The sequence below is a fragment of the Papilio xuthus genome, unplaced genomic scaffold, assembly GCF_000836235.2.
Source record: "Papilio xuthus unplaced genomic scaffold, Pxut_1.1 DF826949.1, whole genome shotgun sequence".
Classification (NCBI taxonomy): Eukaryota; Metazoa; Arthropoda; class Insecta; order Lepidoptera; family Papilionidae; genus Papilio; species Papilio xuthus.
Genome location: NW_013531700.1, coordinates 5,627,996 through 5,645,533, shown reverse-complemented (window position 1 = coordinate 5,645,533; position 17,538 = coordinate 5,627,996). Strand labels below are relative to the sequence as shown.

The following is a 17,538-nucleotide window of genomic DNA, read 5'->3' as shown; positions in this document are numbered from 1 at the left end:
GAGCGGCATGCAACGAGCGGCCGACATGTGCGTGGGCGCGCTAGGGATGAGAACAACCGTTATTCTTTGCGCTATGCTATATAGCACTGCTATTTTTGAGGCGAATATTTTTATAAACGTTCCACGCTGCAGAGTTCGTTTTTATAATATTCTACAAGCGTTATCGTAATTAAACATTTACAAACGAGGCGAAAGAACTATTATATTTTTATAAACAAATTTGACTCGTTTATTACTTTAGAATTGGGTATAAACTTTTTTATAATTTTGCGAAAACTTTATAGTTTTTCGCATAATTAGTTAATTATTAATAGCGCGCACGCGAACGGGCGGCGTGGTGCGGGCGGCTCGCAGGCGGCACCACGTCGCGCGGCCGCGGCGGGGCGCAGTCCGCGGCGCGCCGGGCCGCCGCTCGCGCCGCTGCGCACCCTATATTCAGTTCACGGCCGCTCTATTACCGGGCGGCTATTTCGGCGGGCGTGCGGCAGGTGCGCGCGCGACGGCATGCGCGGCTGACGGCCATGGAGCGCCGCCGCCGGCCCAGCGAGCCCATGGCCAAGGCGGTTCGCCGCCGTGACAAGCCGCGTGAGCGCTGGCTGCTCACGCGTAAGACATGGAAGTATATGTCGGACGCGGGCCGCCGGCTCGTCCCCGACGGCGCACAGAATCGGCTCGAGGACTTACCGCGCATCGAGGCCTGTTTCCAGGAGGTGTGCGCGCGCGAGCCGCGCTTCCTGCTCTGGCGCAAGAGCTCCTACCCGAGCGCCTTACCGCGCCCGCGCCGCAAGAAGCGCGCTCGCGGCGGCTCCGTGCGAGCCCGCTCGCCACCCGACGATGCTCCGCCGCGGCCCACCGAGCTGCTCATCGGGCACACCTCGGGCGGTCGCTTCGACCTCGCCAAGTTGCGGCGCGACTTCTTTGCGGCGCCTCCGCCCCCGCCCGCCGCTTCGGCGTTCTCGCCCTCGGGCAAGGCGGTGACGGACGATGACGAGAGCGTTTTAGTCGATTTATTGAGAAAGTACCTGAAAGTAGAGGACGAAAAGGCGGCACCGAAGCTATCGGAGGCTGAGGAGTTAGTGTTAGCAATTAGAAAGTATCTGACGCGGCAGGCGGCGCGCGGGCCGGCCGATGCCGACGCGGACCCAACGCGCCGGTCGCTGCTGGACACGCTCGGCAAGTATTACACGCGGACGCCGACCGGGGACAATGCAGTGCAGGACTTGTTGACCGATAAAAATTTGTTAAAGAGACTTTACCAGGATTTGCGTAAAACTAAGCCATACCGTGGCGGCCGGAGCGGAGGCATCGGCGGGGCGGGTGGTTTCGGCCCAAGCGGGTTCGGACCCGGCAGTTTTACCGGTTTAGCGAGTGCGCGCAGTACGCTTCGTAGTCGGATCGCCGGTGGGGCGCGCATTTACGATGGCGAGGATGGGCTCCGCTCGCCGCCTATGTCGCCACCTCCCCTCATCGAAGTCATATCAGAATCGTTGGAGGACAAGTATTGCGACCGGGCAACGCAGACGCCCCCCATCCCGGAGGAGGTGTTGTGCGAGCTGGAGGCTGCGTACCGAGAGCGGCTGGAGGCGGCCACGGCACCCACGAGCCCCACGAGCCCGCCACCTGAGCGAAAGCCAGCACGCCGCCGCTCCAGCGTCGACCACGACGACGTCTCACAGTCCGTCAGCGACACTATCAAACGGTACCTAAGGATGGCGCGCAAAAAGAGTGTCGACTCGGAGAAGGTCGACCGCTTTAAGAGAATAAACTACGACAAGAACCTGCGCAACATCAAGCCGCGGGTGCCGGGCGAGGTGGATGACGACGGTCCGCACAAGGGTTGCCAGACGGAGGAGCGTTGGGTGCTGACTTACCGGGAGCTGCAGTTCGATTCGGCGGCGTCGACGCCGACGTCCCCTCCGTCCCCAACGCAGTCGCCCTCGTTGCTGTCGAGCCTGCTGGGACGCGGTGTGACGAGCAATGTGCCCGCAGGCGGCATGCAGAAGTCCCGGTCCTCGGGCAGCGTGGTGCAGAGCGTCAGCAAGCGGCTGTGGCGGCCGCGCTCGCGCTCTTCCAGCCGTGCCGCCGCCGCCTGGGCACCTCAGGTCAGTCGCCTATCATCACAAACACTCACATCTATCTTGTGTGCTCTAACATCGTGTGCAGCTTCAGTGTGTGTCACCTGGAATTAACTTTTATTACGATAAAACAATAGTTTAAACATTAAAAGCACACACTCTATAAGTTAGTGTATTAATATTTACTCGATACACTTTTATAAATTGACTTATGATTCAATAATTTAAAATACTTAAGTATAAGTTAATTGTAGCTAATAAAATTGTATAAAAACTTACAGAAACATTGCGAAATCCATGAATTCATTATTGATTAAATGAATGATGAAATAATTTCGCGCACAACTCAATCAAAAATCACAGACGAAACAAAACACAAACATTGATAATCACATTCAGTCACAATGTAGACTAAACAGTATACTAAAAGTTAAAAAAAAAACTAAAAATCACTGTTTCTACGATTGTTTGATGATCAAACAGAAATTGCCACCTGCATATTGACTACGAATTCCGATTCAATCGCATCAATCAAATGTACTGACGTTTTCAAACAACATGCAAACTTAAGAAAACATACAAGAACAATTTTTAGATCGCTCATTTTTAATGAAACGATGTAAAAGAAATGCAAGGACTCATAAATGTGCATAAATGCTGACGTAGAATTTTAATTTCTTAACGCAGACATGAAAATCTTATTTCTATAACAAACCAAAGTATTTATAAGTATAAGCGATTTGTTTATAACCATCATTTTTCTGTCCTTATAACGATATCGTAGAGTCGGTGCATCAGTGTTTCCTCTACCAAATAAATCTATCCTCCGTCATTTCATTTGCCCCTTCTTAATCATGTCAAAATTCACCTAATCCATCTATCTATCCTTCCTCTATAGATGTACACCTTTACATTTATATTTAAAGTACTATTTGTTGTTTATCCTAACTTAATAAAAAACACTTGTCAGAATCGGGATTCTAAGAAGAAAAAACAAGCAATCATTTAGGCACTTTGCCATATACTTATTATAAATGTCAATAAATTTACACGAAAACATTGTTTGACATTCATAAGTATTGCGAAAACTAGTAACATTGTTGTAGTAAGTTTACAAAATAACGAGTAGGTTTATTTCCGTCGATCAACCTCTAGAGAAAATGGCGCGACAATTATTTGCCAAATGTCTTTGACATGGTTTTCATTTTTTGCGCGCAATTTATAAAAACATTCGACTGTTTACTCTTTACAAAATACTTTTTTTGTTTACTCTATCTATATAATAACACTTATTTTTCGATACTTATACTTATTTTGCTCCGCGGTTTTACGCATAAGAATCGTATAATTAGTTCTTCACTAATCTACCACCTTCCCTAAGAATAATTATAATATTTACATCTGTTCTCCGAGACTGTGTATGCACATGTGTAACAAAAAAGTAAAAGCTTCTCTTGTTCTGAGGTAATTTTCTGTTAGGGCTAATCTCCTACTGAGGTTAACGTAAATAAAGTTAATGTAATGCCTCGGATTCCGACAAGCCGTGTGTCAAATTCTGTTCAGATCCGTTTTGCCGTTGTGAAGTTTCGCGGAAAAAACCATTCATTTCGTAGGCAATTAAATTAAAACAGCAAGTCATTTTACTATAATCTTTCCACAAATGTATTTCAATAGCAAGGAATTGCTTGATAATATCACATCTTTGTTAACTCTACAGTTTTGTTGGCAAACGTGTCTCGAAAGTAGTTTTCGATTTATAGAAACATCGAATTTCACTCTGTTCTAAATCTATTCAACTGCCGCATACCACATTAGTTTTCCTACGAATAGAAATATATATATTTTTTGTTACGTTCAAACGTAAATCACATTTATTCTTCTTTGTTTTTTTTAAAGATCTTTGTAACCTTGAAATACTTATTATAATATATTGATTTAATTATTTACAAGCCCTTTGCAAATACTAAACAATGTAATTCATAGTGTTTACTACTTCTGTAGAAACAGATTGGTATTTCTGTTTTTTTTAAGAGAATGACAGACGATATAAGGATACCTACGTTGAAACAGATAGGCAATAATTCACACATCAAACATTAATCTGTTATTTACTATTAAGGCGTAGCACCGTCGTAGCACCATCGTAGCGCATATAGATGAGTAGAGCAATTAGCAGTCAATGAGTTTCCATTGTCCACACACTCAATGCAAACCCATAACGGTTATCGTACTTTGACAAACACGTCGACAATGTTTTGAATAAAATAAAAATATAATTTTAAAACTATTGCGTGACATATATGACCTTGAAACATGTTTTCTTTACACTCTTTAGATATGCTCTGATTTTATTATTTACGTCAACGATAATAACAAAACATAAACAATAAGGAAAACAGCAAAGATATGTTTTCTTCAGCATAGCAACCGATGTGTATATGATAAAACTTTTTACACACATCTGTTGAACATAACGCTCGCATTTTGTTCCCAGAAGTAACGAAGCGCGTGGGCCGGTCTCAGACAAAACACACACTATATTATGATCTTGCTGTGAATCATACCAACAGTCACTATGCATATGCGCGTATATCTAAACTATAACTAAACTATCCGATAAAGATTACAAGGTGGCAAACGAGCATGCGGTCACATGAATTCGCCAAAATAGCGAAGCAACAGTTGCCATTACACATCTGCTATTGCCTCCTACTCCGCCGAATCCCCCCCACATCTCCTTATATTTTTTTAGTACAGTTTACTATGCCAATTTTCTTCGCGTTTCGATTTACTAAGTCTACAGCTACTAAGTGCGACGTCCGAGCTTTGGTCTACGACCTCGGCGTCCCTCGGAATTACTCACCAAAACACACTTATGTACACTGACTTTATCCATTCGCTCCAGGTGGCCCATTCTGAGCCGGTTTAATTTTATGTGTAGTACAAAAAATACATTTAAAAATACCTTTGCAGTACAGACAAGAATAAGAATCATATTATAACAAAAAAAATAGGAGCACTTAAACCTTTTAGGCTACTGGTACTCCAAGATAAAATAAAATTACTTTGGCTAAAACCAATCCATTATGTGACATGTGACAGTGAATCTTGATTGTTAAAATTTTAAAGTTTGTATTATGTTTGTACGTGGTTTTTTCTAACTAATATCCTTGAGATCTTTCGTATGTTTTAAATGAACTTTTCGTATGGTTTACCAAATAAAAAGCTCTTTTATTAGCTTGTAACATAACTAATGTTTTTACTTTTTATATCTTATATATTATTTATTAATAACTAAGAGGATTTTAGGTTAGGTAATTTAATTTAGTTATTTTAAGAAAAAAACAATACGCAAACTTTTGTTTTAAATAAAACGTATATATCTAAAGTACGCGTGTCTCACAGTTTCAGGTAATCGAGTTCATGTCCTTGATCAGTTCTCCAACAGAGAGTGCGAACGATTTGTAAGTTTTAAATTGAAACATTGAAAAACTATACAACGAAAATACGACCAAACAAAACACGCACAATATACATCTACATTTGTAACTTTATTTTGAAATTAGAATGGATATAAATAATAAATTTAATAGATTAATATTCCGGTCAAGTCTATTCCAAATAAGAATCAAGTACTAGCATAATCTTCAAAATATAATTAGTAATGGTTACTAAAATAACTTAAAAAAAAGTAAAAACAAAAAATTTTTCATACAAAAAATCACTATTTGGCACTTTTTTTGCGACTGAGTAGTCACTGTTTGCCTTGAAGAGGCATTTACAGCTTTAACGGGCTTGAGGTGGCCGAGCGCAGATGGCGCTTAGCCTGAACCTCGTTTAAGAGTAACAAGATTTGAGGGCTCCCTCAGGAGGCTCGGCTCTGGCTGTTACTTCGTTATTGTTACAGGATTGGAATTTTGGACTCATTTAGTAAAAAGTACTAAAATAATTCGGCTACGATATAAAAGAAAATAAACATAAATAATCTTAAACTCTCTTCCTCCGAAATATCACAATCCTCTTTGTAACCTATGCAGAATAGTACTAGAATTTAGCTCTTTTTTATATCATAAGGTGGCAAACGAGCGAGCGGTCACCTGAAATCGCTGAAATAGCGAAGTGACCGTTGCCCATAGACATACGCAATGGCAAATGCGTTGCCTACCTTTAATTGACGGAGGAAAGGATGCACAGAAAGAAAACATTTTCCCTTTCCATGCATTCTCTCATCCGGAAAGTCCATTTCCACTTCCCATCCTTTCCTTATAAGAAAAAGGGTAGGAAAGGAAAGAGTACTAATTTACGCCTACGGGACACAACTTTGGTACTCTTAGTATCAAAGTTACTTTTGCTTCCCCAAATAACACGCAGTAATAACTTTCATCGCATGATAGCATCTTTCTCAATATACGAATCACTTCCGACAAGATTTGAACCCGAATGTATGCCAGTGCGGTCGATATTGGCCGCGATCCAAACATCTCTTGGGCTCAACTACTTAACAATAGACGGCCAAATGTTATAATAATTAAAATCTTACGTTTTATAGAGCGAGTAATTAAGAGTTCAAAATTAAACTACCGCATATAAACTGGTTTACATAAATAAAACTATATAAATAATACGCTAATTATGACGACTACGAAGCGCCATACTTAAATTTATACATATTTATTTATGTTATTATTATTTTAGCTTTAAAAAAAATGACAAAAAAAATGATTTATTGCTTAAACAAAAATGGTACATAGTAATATTTGTGCCGGGACTTCTATTTAAGCATCCATTACGGCTTGTGATTGGAAGTCCCGCTATTCCGTGTCACATAAACAGTATCTACTTGTTGCCGACAGATACGGAACCTTTTTAGAACTTTTTTTTACTTAAATTTTAAAAGTACAAAAGGTAAATAATGTACAGTCTCACGCAACTGATCGAGTAAACTGATTGTAGAGCAAACAGTTTGTTGTACGACTTTGATACTAACTTAACAATTATATTTATGTAAATTAATCGACATCACAGGGGACCGAAGAGCTGGCAGCTACCTCGGTCAAAGAATTAGTTTAGCTGTACAGAGGGGGAACGCTGCCAGTATCTTCGGGACCTTGCCTAAAGGGACTCCTTTTAATAACATATTTTAATGAATTATTCGTTTTTTTTTAATATTTTATTTTATATCATAGATTTAAGACTAGATTTAATTATAGAAATAAGGATGTATAAATTCATTTGAAGTTACAAAGATAGAGACACATAAAGTACAAAATATTTCGACTTCTTTTTATCCGCATTTAGACTCGTTGAGTAGTTTTAATAGAGTTCCTTAGATACACTAACCATTTTTGTTGTTGTTTTTAATGTTTTAAACGGCTATTTAAGCCTCAGAAACCCACAGTAATAGAGGGTAAATAACCATTAATAATTTGCAAGTGCGTCAGCTTTTGTATTGTCGGTGTGATGACGTGACGCGTTGTGCAGGGCAGCTGTTGCTGGACAGACGGCAGCGGGCGATGCGTGCGGCTTGCGGACACGTCGCTACTCGCGCTCAGCGAGGTGGAGCGGCGCGCGCTACAGCAGGCAGCGCTCGCCCGCCTGCAGCAGATCAACCTTGGCACCACTATCAAGATACCTGAAGGTAACTATAAGTTAAAATCTTCATGTCAAGTGACTGTCTTTATGAACAGAATCAAGGGATTGTTGGCACTGTCCCTTTATACTATCTTTTTAAAGACACTTGACAACGTACCTGACAATTCAGTTCAATTTACACGGACATTTGTCCTTTGACAATGCTTCTTAACATTTTTCCTTAATACTGTCACTTTCAATTACCCTTTGATATTTTACTCTCGATAGCGTACTTAATACTAACCCCCGAAAGTATTATTGATCCTTAAAAATGTTCCTTAATATTTGCAAAGTCAAAAAATCATCAAAAACATGTTTCAGTAATGCATACAAGTTTTCTTATGTTTTACGTTCAATATGAAAGATAATTTAACGTATGTATTACGTACTAATTTAACAGCTCAATATTCGAAATACGTTAATGCGAAGTACATCACAATCATTCAAGAAGTTGAGATATCTTAAGTATAACTCAGTCGAAGTGAACTAAAGCAATTACACCGTTTGCTAATAAAACATAAATTTCGGACGATGACTGTGAAATTGTTAGTGGCGCAAATAGCTTTTAAATTTATGTAACGAGCCTCTTTATCGTTTAAGATGTTACAACGACCAGATATTATAGTTCAAGGAAACTTTAGAACGCAAAGCTTATTATAGATACGTGTATTTACATATAACTGTTTCAAACTTATCAATAATATAAATAAACAAAAGATATAGTTTATAAAATTATTTATTTATTATATTAACAAAAATACTACTATTAAAGAATAAATTACCTTTTTTAATTAAGTTTTGTAATTTAAAAGCTTACTAATATAAATGCGAATGTTCAATGGACGTTCGTTATACGGTATCTCCAGAATATCTTAATGGATCTCGCTGAAATTCGGTATAGATGTAGAACATAGTCTGGAAGAACACATATGCTACTAATAACGTTATTTCTAATTCCGCGCGCACGGAGTCGCGGGCGACAACTAGTTATAAATATAGTAAACGATTTTGAAATTGAATATTTGCGTGTTTATTTGTTAATAATATTCATGTATTATAAACATTTTTTTTAATATTATAAGGTGGCAAACGAGCGAGCGGCCACCTGAAATCGCTGACATAGCGAAGTGACCGTTGCCCATAGACATACGCAATTGCATATGCGTTGCCTACTTTTAATCGACAGAGGAGAGGATGCACAGAAAGATAACATTTCTATGCATCCTCTCATCCGAAAGGTCCACTTCCACTTCCCATCCTATCCTTATGAGAAAAAGAGTGGGAAGGGAACGAGGACTCCGGGACGCAAACATATTAATGGGCTCAGTATATATTTGAATGCTTTTATACTGATGACATACAAGTAATGGAGTCGAGTTATTTCAGTTCCAGAAACTGTAATATTCTCGTTATTGTCGTCAGAAATAACTACGACGGCAATACGCTTGTCTTGAGAAGTTATTTTAGTTTTAACCTCATTATCCAGTACTCGAATAGTTTTGCCAGTAGACGTTAGGGTAGGTTGTCTAGTTCCACGGATTTTGGTTAAGCTGTCGCCCGAATCTATATTAATATTAAAAAAACTTAGTAGTCTAGGTTTTTTATTCAGCTGTTCTGGAGTTTGTGGTCAGCTAATATTTATCGAATATTTTACATAATATTAATAAGATTAGCTCGTTGTCGTCGAAACTTACGAAACTTGGTTTGATGCCAGTTTCATCGACATAACTCTATTAAATCGAAATTTACAATTTTCTAATATTTTTACGCTCAAACAATTCCAGTTTTAGAAGGTCGTTATCAAATCTGTCACCATGATAGTTCACATCAAACAAGTTTTGTGATAAACGAGCGATGCGTTCGCGTATTGTATGAGAACGTGTTGAACTATGTTTTTTATAGTTTCGATAACAAACACAGCGATAATTTTATGAAATACGACTAAGAAGTTATTCCAATTTGTAGCACATTTTCGTATTGAGATATGAGTTTCAGTTGGAAAATAAATTTTATTTTAATTCTTCATAATAACATGAATATTCTTTACGTATTTAAGTTGAGTAATTTATAAATTTGAGACGAGATTATGACCCAATGTGTCCGAATTATTGTCACTTAGTTTAATAATTGGTTTACTTATATGTTTCTGTCTAAACTATGATTTAATTTCGATTTGAATGACCTTGAATTAATGTGAAGAATTGGAATTACAAGATCATAGCAATGGCTATATCTTGTAAAAGTTTGACGCCTTTGTGGCTGTTGACGGCAAACTTATGTTTAAAAACCTGAAGAGTAATGCTTAGTTTATAAGGATTTTAAACATGTATTTAATATAAAATTATTCTAGTATGTTTAGTTGTGTTTCATATAAATAGGTGGGAGTGCGGCGCCCACGCGGCCGCAGCGGTATGCGTCTTTCTAATTACGTTTGCTAGCAGCCGAGAGGTAAATATTTCGCTAATCTGTGGCTGGTGAAGCTCTCAATATTCCAAGATAATCTGTGGTTATTCAAAATTCATTGTGTAGTTACTGGCAACATCATCTACTTGTACTTATCCCTCTATACGAGGCAACTACAGGTTTTTGTCTTCCAAATGTGTTCGGCGTTCTTATTTTAATCGTTTTCAATAAGTACTATTCAGTGTAATAGAGTTTATGAAATGTTTCTAAGCTCGTGTTGTGCGTTGTAAAAATTATCGTTTCTCTAAAATAATAGCGTAAAAAATTCAAATGTAAATCAACAGTAGACAACAAAAGTTGTTAACACATTCCAAGAATCTATTAATGTTACGTTCATTAATTATGATCTGACATTGAAACAAACGGCTAGAAATGTTACAAAATTAATAGTTATATTTCCGTTAAATTTATTATCCTAATGTTACTGGCAGCTTAGAAATACAAAACATAAAATCAATATTCTATTGAAGATTTCACTTTAAAATAGTTAAAAAAAACACATTACAAGACGGAAAAGTTCAAAAGACACTGAGAATGTTTGCTAACACAACACACATGATAGAACGTTAAATATGTCCCACCTTACAGGTGACCTACTCGGACGGCGCCAAAAATACATTGACACATGCACGACATGTTGCCGGCTATTTTCAAAATGGCCGCCTTAAATAAATACGCGGATGGACGCGCGTTACGCAAACGTGACGCGGCGTGACGTCACGAACGACACCGCCCAACTGATAACAATCCAAATAATGAAATAAGGAAGAAAATAACATTATTAATTGATTAATTACTAAGCAATTAATAAATAAATTATTGATAAAATTAAAAACGTAATTAACTTATGTGGTTAATCCACTAAAATCAAATCATAAATCATATCTCTGTCCTTGTCCCACGCTATAGATAGTCGGCGCATCAAATTTTCGTCCACAAGAATCCAGATCATCTATTAATTTATATTTCATACAATCCAATCAATCTATTTCAAAAAAGTATGGATCAAAAAATTTGAACATAATTTGATACACACTGTAAAATTGGCAAAGTCGAAATGAAATCGTCCCTAGAATCCGCTCACATGACTCGAGCCCGGCTTTCTTTGCAGATTAGTTCTGATTGAGAAGCCAATGTGGGCGAATGATAATTAATACGTTTTATTTACGTAGGCGGTGACATGCACGACTACTTTTATCTTATAAATAAATACGAACGTATCAGATGCAAAATGCTATTTGTTTTTAAGAAAATCAAATAAACATTTGCTGACAAAAGATCCATTATTTAGTACAAGACAGGTTAGTATTTTAAATATCGTTTTGTTTCAAGTTTTATTGCAAATATTTATATAATTGTTAATAATTCATCACACAAGCCGCGACGACTGAGGGTCCTTCAAGAAGCCAGCGTATCACCTTCTCAAAGGCAACGCATCTGCGGTTACTCTGGTACTGATGTCCAAGGGCGTCAATGAACACCTCGGTGTTCCTAATGCTCGATTGCTCTTTCATATATATAAAAAAACATCTTTTCTTTTTTTTAACTGTTAAATAGTTGACAACTCTATATTTTCATTTAAAAGACTTTCATTCTATATCCTGTCTTTTACGGTAAGGTAAATCAATAACAACACCTATTTTCAAAATAGAGTTCGTTTACGAATAAGCAACACACTTCCCTTTTGGTGTTAACGACTCAGGTAGAGTCATAATCGAGGTCACAGCTCGCTTCTGTTTAAAACTCCTATGTTTAGGTAACACCCACTAGAGACACGTGCCCGATGGAATCTGTAGATCAGTGCCCAGCTTGTCTGATAACCCACGATATCACACTGTCGCGAATGCGATGCGTATTCGAAACGAAACTATGACAACATTCGTTAGAATCGGGATTCTTACCACGATTTAGCTGTCTGAGCTCCCGATATTTCGGCACGCTTGCATGCGTTATGAACACGGGTTGTCTATGATAACGGTTAATGCCATAAATTATAACACACAGAAAATTCGAAAAATACATTTAAAACTGAAAGTGTGTACCGGGCTTTAAGTTTCGTGTTGATAGAATACAAAACACCATTGGGTCACATGCAACTGACATGAGGTTATTTCTTTCCACCTAACTTCACAATCACTACGCGATTTCGGAGCGATTTATTTCGATTCCGCTCTACTTTCGTTCGTCAGTATGATAGGGGGCGTCAGTGATTTAGTTATGACATGAGGCGTTGGCAGCGACCACAACAACTGCCAATCATCACGCTACAGTTTGACGGGTTGCGGATTACTAGCGAAATCTCATCACGTGTTCATTTTGTGTCTGAACTTTTTAATTCGATGTTTATAGATAATTTTAGGCAACCTAAAAATCTATCAATCACGAATGATTACTTGCTATTTTTTATTGCAGACGATCTAAGAGTTATTATAAGATCTAATCAAAGAAACTGAACGAGTGGTGATATATTTGAAAGTCGACCACAAAGTGGGAGCGAGTATATAACGAGAAACGATGCGAGTATATATAAAACATAAAAGTACATAAGGCAACTAATTTATTTATTTATCCTTCTCAATTAACATAACGAACTATATATTTTATGAGATATATCGTAACCCATGCAGTAGCTTGTCGGAATTTGCGAAGCTGTCCGCAGTTAACCTATATTTAGCACTCGGAATCCGCCATGCCGCTGTCGACATTATCTCGAATGCATTCGTGACAATATCGAGGAATGCATTTATACAGTACAACCAAAAAAATATAGCAGAAGCTCTTATAGCATTGCATAATACTATACTTTAAAACAAAAACAATATGACCACAAAAAACGTATTAAAAATCACGGCTTCGCCTACTTCGGTGTAGGTACCGACTAGTTTCAGATCCGTTGATGGTACTTTTTAACGGGCATTTGTAACTCTACAAAGATTATAAAAAGATTCAAGTTTTTTTTGCATTTAAGAAGTTAAGCGTTCCAATTTACGATGTTAGAAATCAAGAATCGAACCGCCACGTTCCGACCGCCCACTTTGTTCGAGAACGAAAAACCACAGAATAAATGTATATTGGTACATATATTTTAAGAATAATTTCGCTTCAGCAATTGGTGTGTATTTTTATGTAGTGTATTTCAAACACCACAACTGACTTTGATAGAACTCCCGACTATTTAGTACCAAGTTTCATTTGAATAAACTTTAAATTGTTTTCTTATAAAATAAAAATAGTTCATCTTAAAACAAAACAAGTCAGAACAAGAAGCAATCCTAATTCTAGTATAGACCAACTTACTAATACTAGCTGTTGCCCGACTCCGTTTGCGTTGAATAAAAAATAACTTAAATAGTAGCCTATGTGTTCTTCCAAGCCATATTCTACATCTATGCCAAATTCCAGTGAATGAATGAATGAATGAATGAATGAATATTTATTTATTTAGTGAGTGAGATCTGTTCAGCCGTTCTGTCGATAAATTCTAAGAAACATCCTACCATCCATCCATCTAAGCTTTCGCATTTGTTCGCATTGAGGCTTTAAGTTATTAACAGTTTTCTCATGACTGTAAAAGGACCTTCTTAAAAGTGGTAGAACCCGCTTTAACATCATCGCACGAATTGGCTAGGTTCGCCCGGTGAAATACCACCACCACACAGAAAACAGGAGTGAAGTGGAAGCAATTCCGCGTTTCGTCTGATGAGTGTGCGTCCCGGAGGCCTAATTTAGTCCTCTTTCCCTTCCCACCCTTTTCTTATAAGGAAAAGATGTGAAGTGGAAGTGGACTTTCCGGATGAGAGGATGCATGGAAATGAAAAATATTTTCTTTCTATGCATCCTCTCCTCCGTAGATTAAAGGTAGGCAACGCATATGCAATTACGTATGTATATGGGCAACGGTCACTTCGCTACTTCAGCGATTTCAGGTGGCCGCTCGCTCCTTTGCCACCTTATGATATAAAAAAGGACATAATTATTGTTTTAACTAACGTCTTTAATTTGTCTATTATTATTTCGTCTCCTTCCAATAATCATACATACTTTTATACATTATTAGTTAAAATCATTTGTCGCGAATGACGTGCTTTCGTTACAAAGTCCAGTATCAGAATGAATAGTGATGGGACAAAAACATCGACATTTTAGTAAGGCTACTGTTGCACCAGTACACCGGCACATTGTTGGATTTTCTTCCTAACAATACAAACAAAAACTTGAGTTACGCATAATTTTACTCCCGATCGTTCTTTAACTGTAATGTAGAAATCATTTTATATTTACATTTATCAACATAGTTGAAATATAGAATATTTGATTGCTTAAGAATTTTAAATTTTCCTAAAGCTATAGAATATGAAGCGTTGTAAAAATATTGCAGTGAATCATATTGTGTAGTCGCAGGTATTTTTATAAAGACTGATTGCGATTTGCTGCGCCCACGCGGCACCGAATGCTTGACAACTTTAGATCAAATACATTTGGTTGCTAAGAAATGTTGGCTTCGCTCGTGATCCACCTGTCTCTATTCCATATTCTTATCGGTAACATGATTTATGTTTACGTTTGTGTAATGATTGAATACAACTCGAATTTCCATTGATATTTGAATGAAAATGATTTATGTTATAGCTATTGTTCGATGTGTAACTATGTGTTGTAAAATCTCTAAAAAGATCTTACTAATATTATAAATGTGAATGTTTAGATGGATGGATGTTTGTTTCAAGGTATCTCCGGAACGACTTCACGGATGTCACTAAAATTTTGCATATATGTAGAATATAGCTTGGAAGAACACATAAGCCAATTTTTAACTTTTTTTTTAATTCCACGCGGACGGAGTCACAGGCAACAACTAGTTATCTATATTCCCTTAACCATCATCTTTCAGTTTATGTCAAAGAAAATTACATTTAAATATTAACACTGTAATGAATCTTTAAGGTTGTGGGCACATTATGAAGAACAGGTTGCAAGGAATGAACGGCAGCGGATTAGTACTTTTGTTTACATTACCCCGCTCCGTCGCGCCGCGTCCGCTAATTTAGTGACCGCATCCTAAGTGTGACTCCAAATGATATACTAAATTATATCTCATATCAAGCGTATTAAAATAACAAAAATAAGCATGTTTTCAACGGAAGTATACGTTGCCAGAATGAATTAGAGCTGAAATATATCTTATCGCTTTGATTTAAAGTTTATAATTGACTATTTAGTTTTTAAGATCTAAAGAATATAAACAATAAACACGTTAAATGACCACGTTTTTGTAATTATTAGTTTAGCTGTTTATGTTATTTTGTTTGTATGTAATTTTCAAAATTTTTCAAATAATTTTCATACAATATAAGTTTTTAAAATACGAATCCTGAATAATGTTTAGTATTTTAGTAGTATAATCTTACTAACATAATAAATGCGAATGTTTAGATGGATGGATGTTTTTTTTTTATATCATGGCAAACGAGTGGCCACCTGAAATCGCTGAAATAGTGAAGTGACCGTTGCCCATAGACATACGCAATTGCATATGCGTTGTTGTCTACCTTTAATCGACGGAGGAGAGGATGCACGGAAAGAAAATATACATTTTTCTATTATTAATTATACCTTAATTAATAATAGAAAAATGTATATCTCCAGAACGGCTGAACTGATCTCGATGAAATTGGGCATACGTATAGAACATTGTCTGGAAGAACACGTAGGCTACCAATTATATTTTTTAATTCTAGTTATTAGTATATAATTATTTTTGCTTTATAATTTGTACAGACCTTTTTAGCCTGCTACGAATATTGTCTACGTAGCCTCGTAGCTCCTCTACGTTTCACAAGTTACTCTACTGAACTTAAGAAGTTAAAGATTACTATGTTTTTATTGTTTTAGTCGTTTTCACTAACTTTATTTATTTAATACTTCTTACTACTGTTTATGAATACTACTTTGAGTTGTGTAATAGTCTTGAGTAATATCACATAAAATGTTTAACCGGATAGCAAAATATAAATCTTACCAGACATCTAATTTGACTTTATTTTCGTGAAATGTATTCGTCTATTATAACCTCGGTTGTTCTTACGATGTCAAATAAATCTCTATTAACATAAACTCGTAGGTGTTTTAGGGCTGTCGTTTGAGTGCTACGAAATGTTTCTGTTACGCCATGGTTTTGATGATTGGATATTTTTGAATATTCATATTTCTTTTTGCACAATAAAAACCCACTTGCGACGCTATATTTGTATTCTTAAATCATTTCAATCGTAATGCATTTTTAAAGAACTTTCACAAGAATTTCTTTTGATAATATAAACGTAATATTTAATACTTCAAAATCATTATAAACTATAGAATAACTTTATGATTTTATAAGTGAGATAACAGTGTTGATATAAAATTGTCTTAACTTTTTAAGTTAACTCTAAAAGTTGAATTTAACTTACGATTCTAAGGTTCACCTGTTGTTATACTGATTACCAGAATATCTTATATATAATTTTGATGAAATATGTATATTCAGTAGGTCTGATAATCTACTATCTGTGGCGCAAAAGCCTGTGAGCTAAATCTCGCACTGGGATTGGCTCCCGCGTTTTCTCGCGACACAGAGAGAGCGCAAACACAATACGTCAAATATAAAATACTGAGATTGAGTTAATTATAATACTGTGTCCTTTTCATTCAATATACTTCGTGTAAAGTAAGATTTCGTTTTATTATTGTTGCTGATATCAACGCAGTCAACAGAAACCCATATATCTTTTAATCCGGCGCGGACGGAGTTGCATGCAACAGCTAGTATATACATGGTATATTTCAAGTGTCTTGCGTCATGATTATGATGACATGATGACGTGATCGTTTCAAATATTCCTTGACTTATTTCATATTTATTATAATTTATTATATCTTTATCGCATGTCCACCGTCAGTCAGGAAGACTATTAAATTGTAATATCTGCTATAAACCTAAATTAATTTTAAATAAATATATTTATCGCATTTTTATTAAAGTTGTTATGTAATAAATAGATGTGACATTATATGTGTTATTAAAAAATAGCCTAGAAAAAAATCAAATAGAAAAAATTACACAATAAAAGAGGAACACTGTTGCCGACAGATACGGAACTTTTTACACTTTTTTATTCTTAATTGTTATATTTTTGAATTTAGAACTTTATATGTTTTTTCTTCCTTTTTCTCTATTTTTAAACCATCAGTTGTAAATATATTCTTGTAACAGTGCGTGCTTTTCTCCTTATTTCTAATAATTCTATTTAATATTTTCATTTTATCTTTTTATTATATAACATAATATTCCAAAATTCATCTTAATCCTAACGCTCTTCCATCCTTACAT

General features: G+C 36.8%; 1 protein-coding gene across 2 annotated transcripts in view; it reads left to right on the top strand.

Annotated features, from left to right (window-relative positions):
- The first annotated feature begins 475 nt into the window (after window positions 1–475).
- The window catches only part of RhoGAP102A (Rho GTPase activating protein at 102A), a 28,386-nt gene continuing 11,323 nt past the window's right edge, over window positions 476–17,538 (top strand). Inside the window, exons 1-3 of one of the 2 annotated variants that reach the window (XM_013316250.1) lie at window positions 476–2,102; window positions 5,481–5,486; window positions 7,557–7,713. In XM_013316250.1, the coding sequence (XP_013171704.1) occupies window positions 522–2,102; window positions 5,481–5,486; window positions 7,557–7,713 (1,744 nt within the window). In that variant the 5' untranslated portion in view covers window positions 476–521. The remainder of the gene's footprint in view (window positions 2,103–5,480; window positions 5,487–7,556; window positions 7,714–17,538) is intronic. The other variant, XM_013316251.1, reaches the window with a different exon arrangement.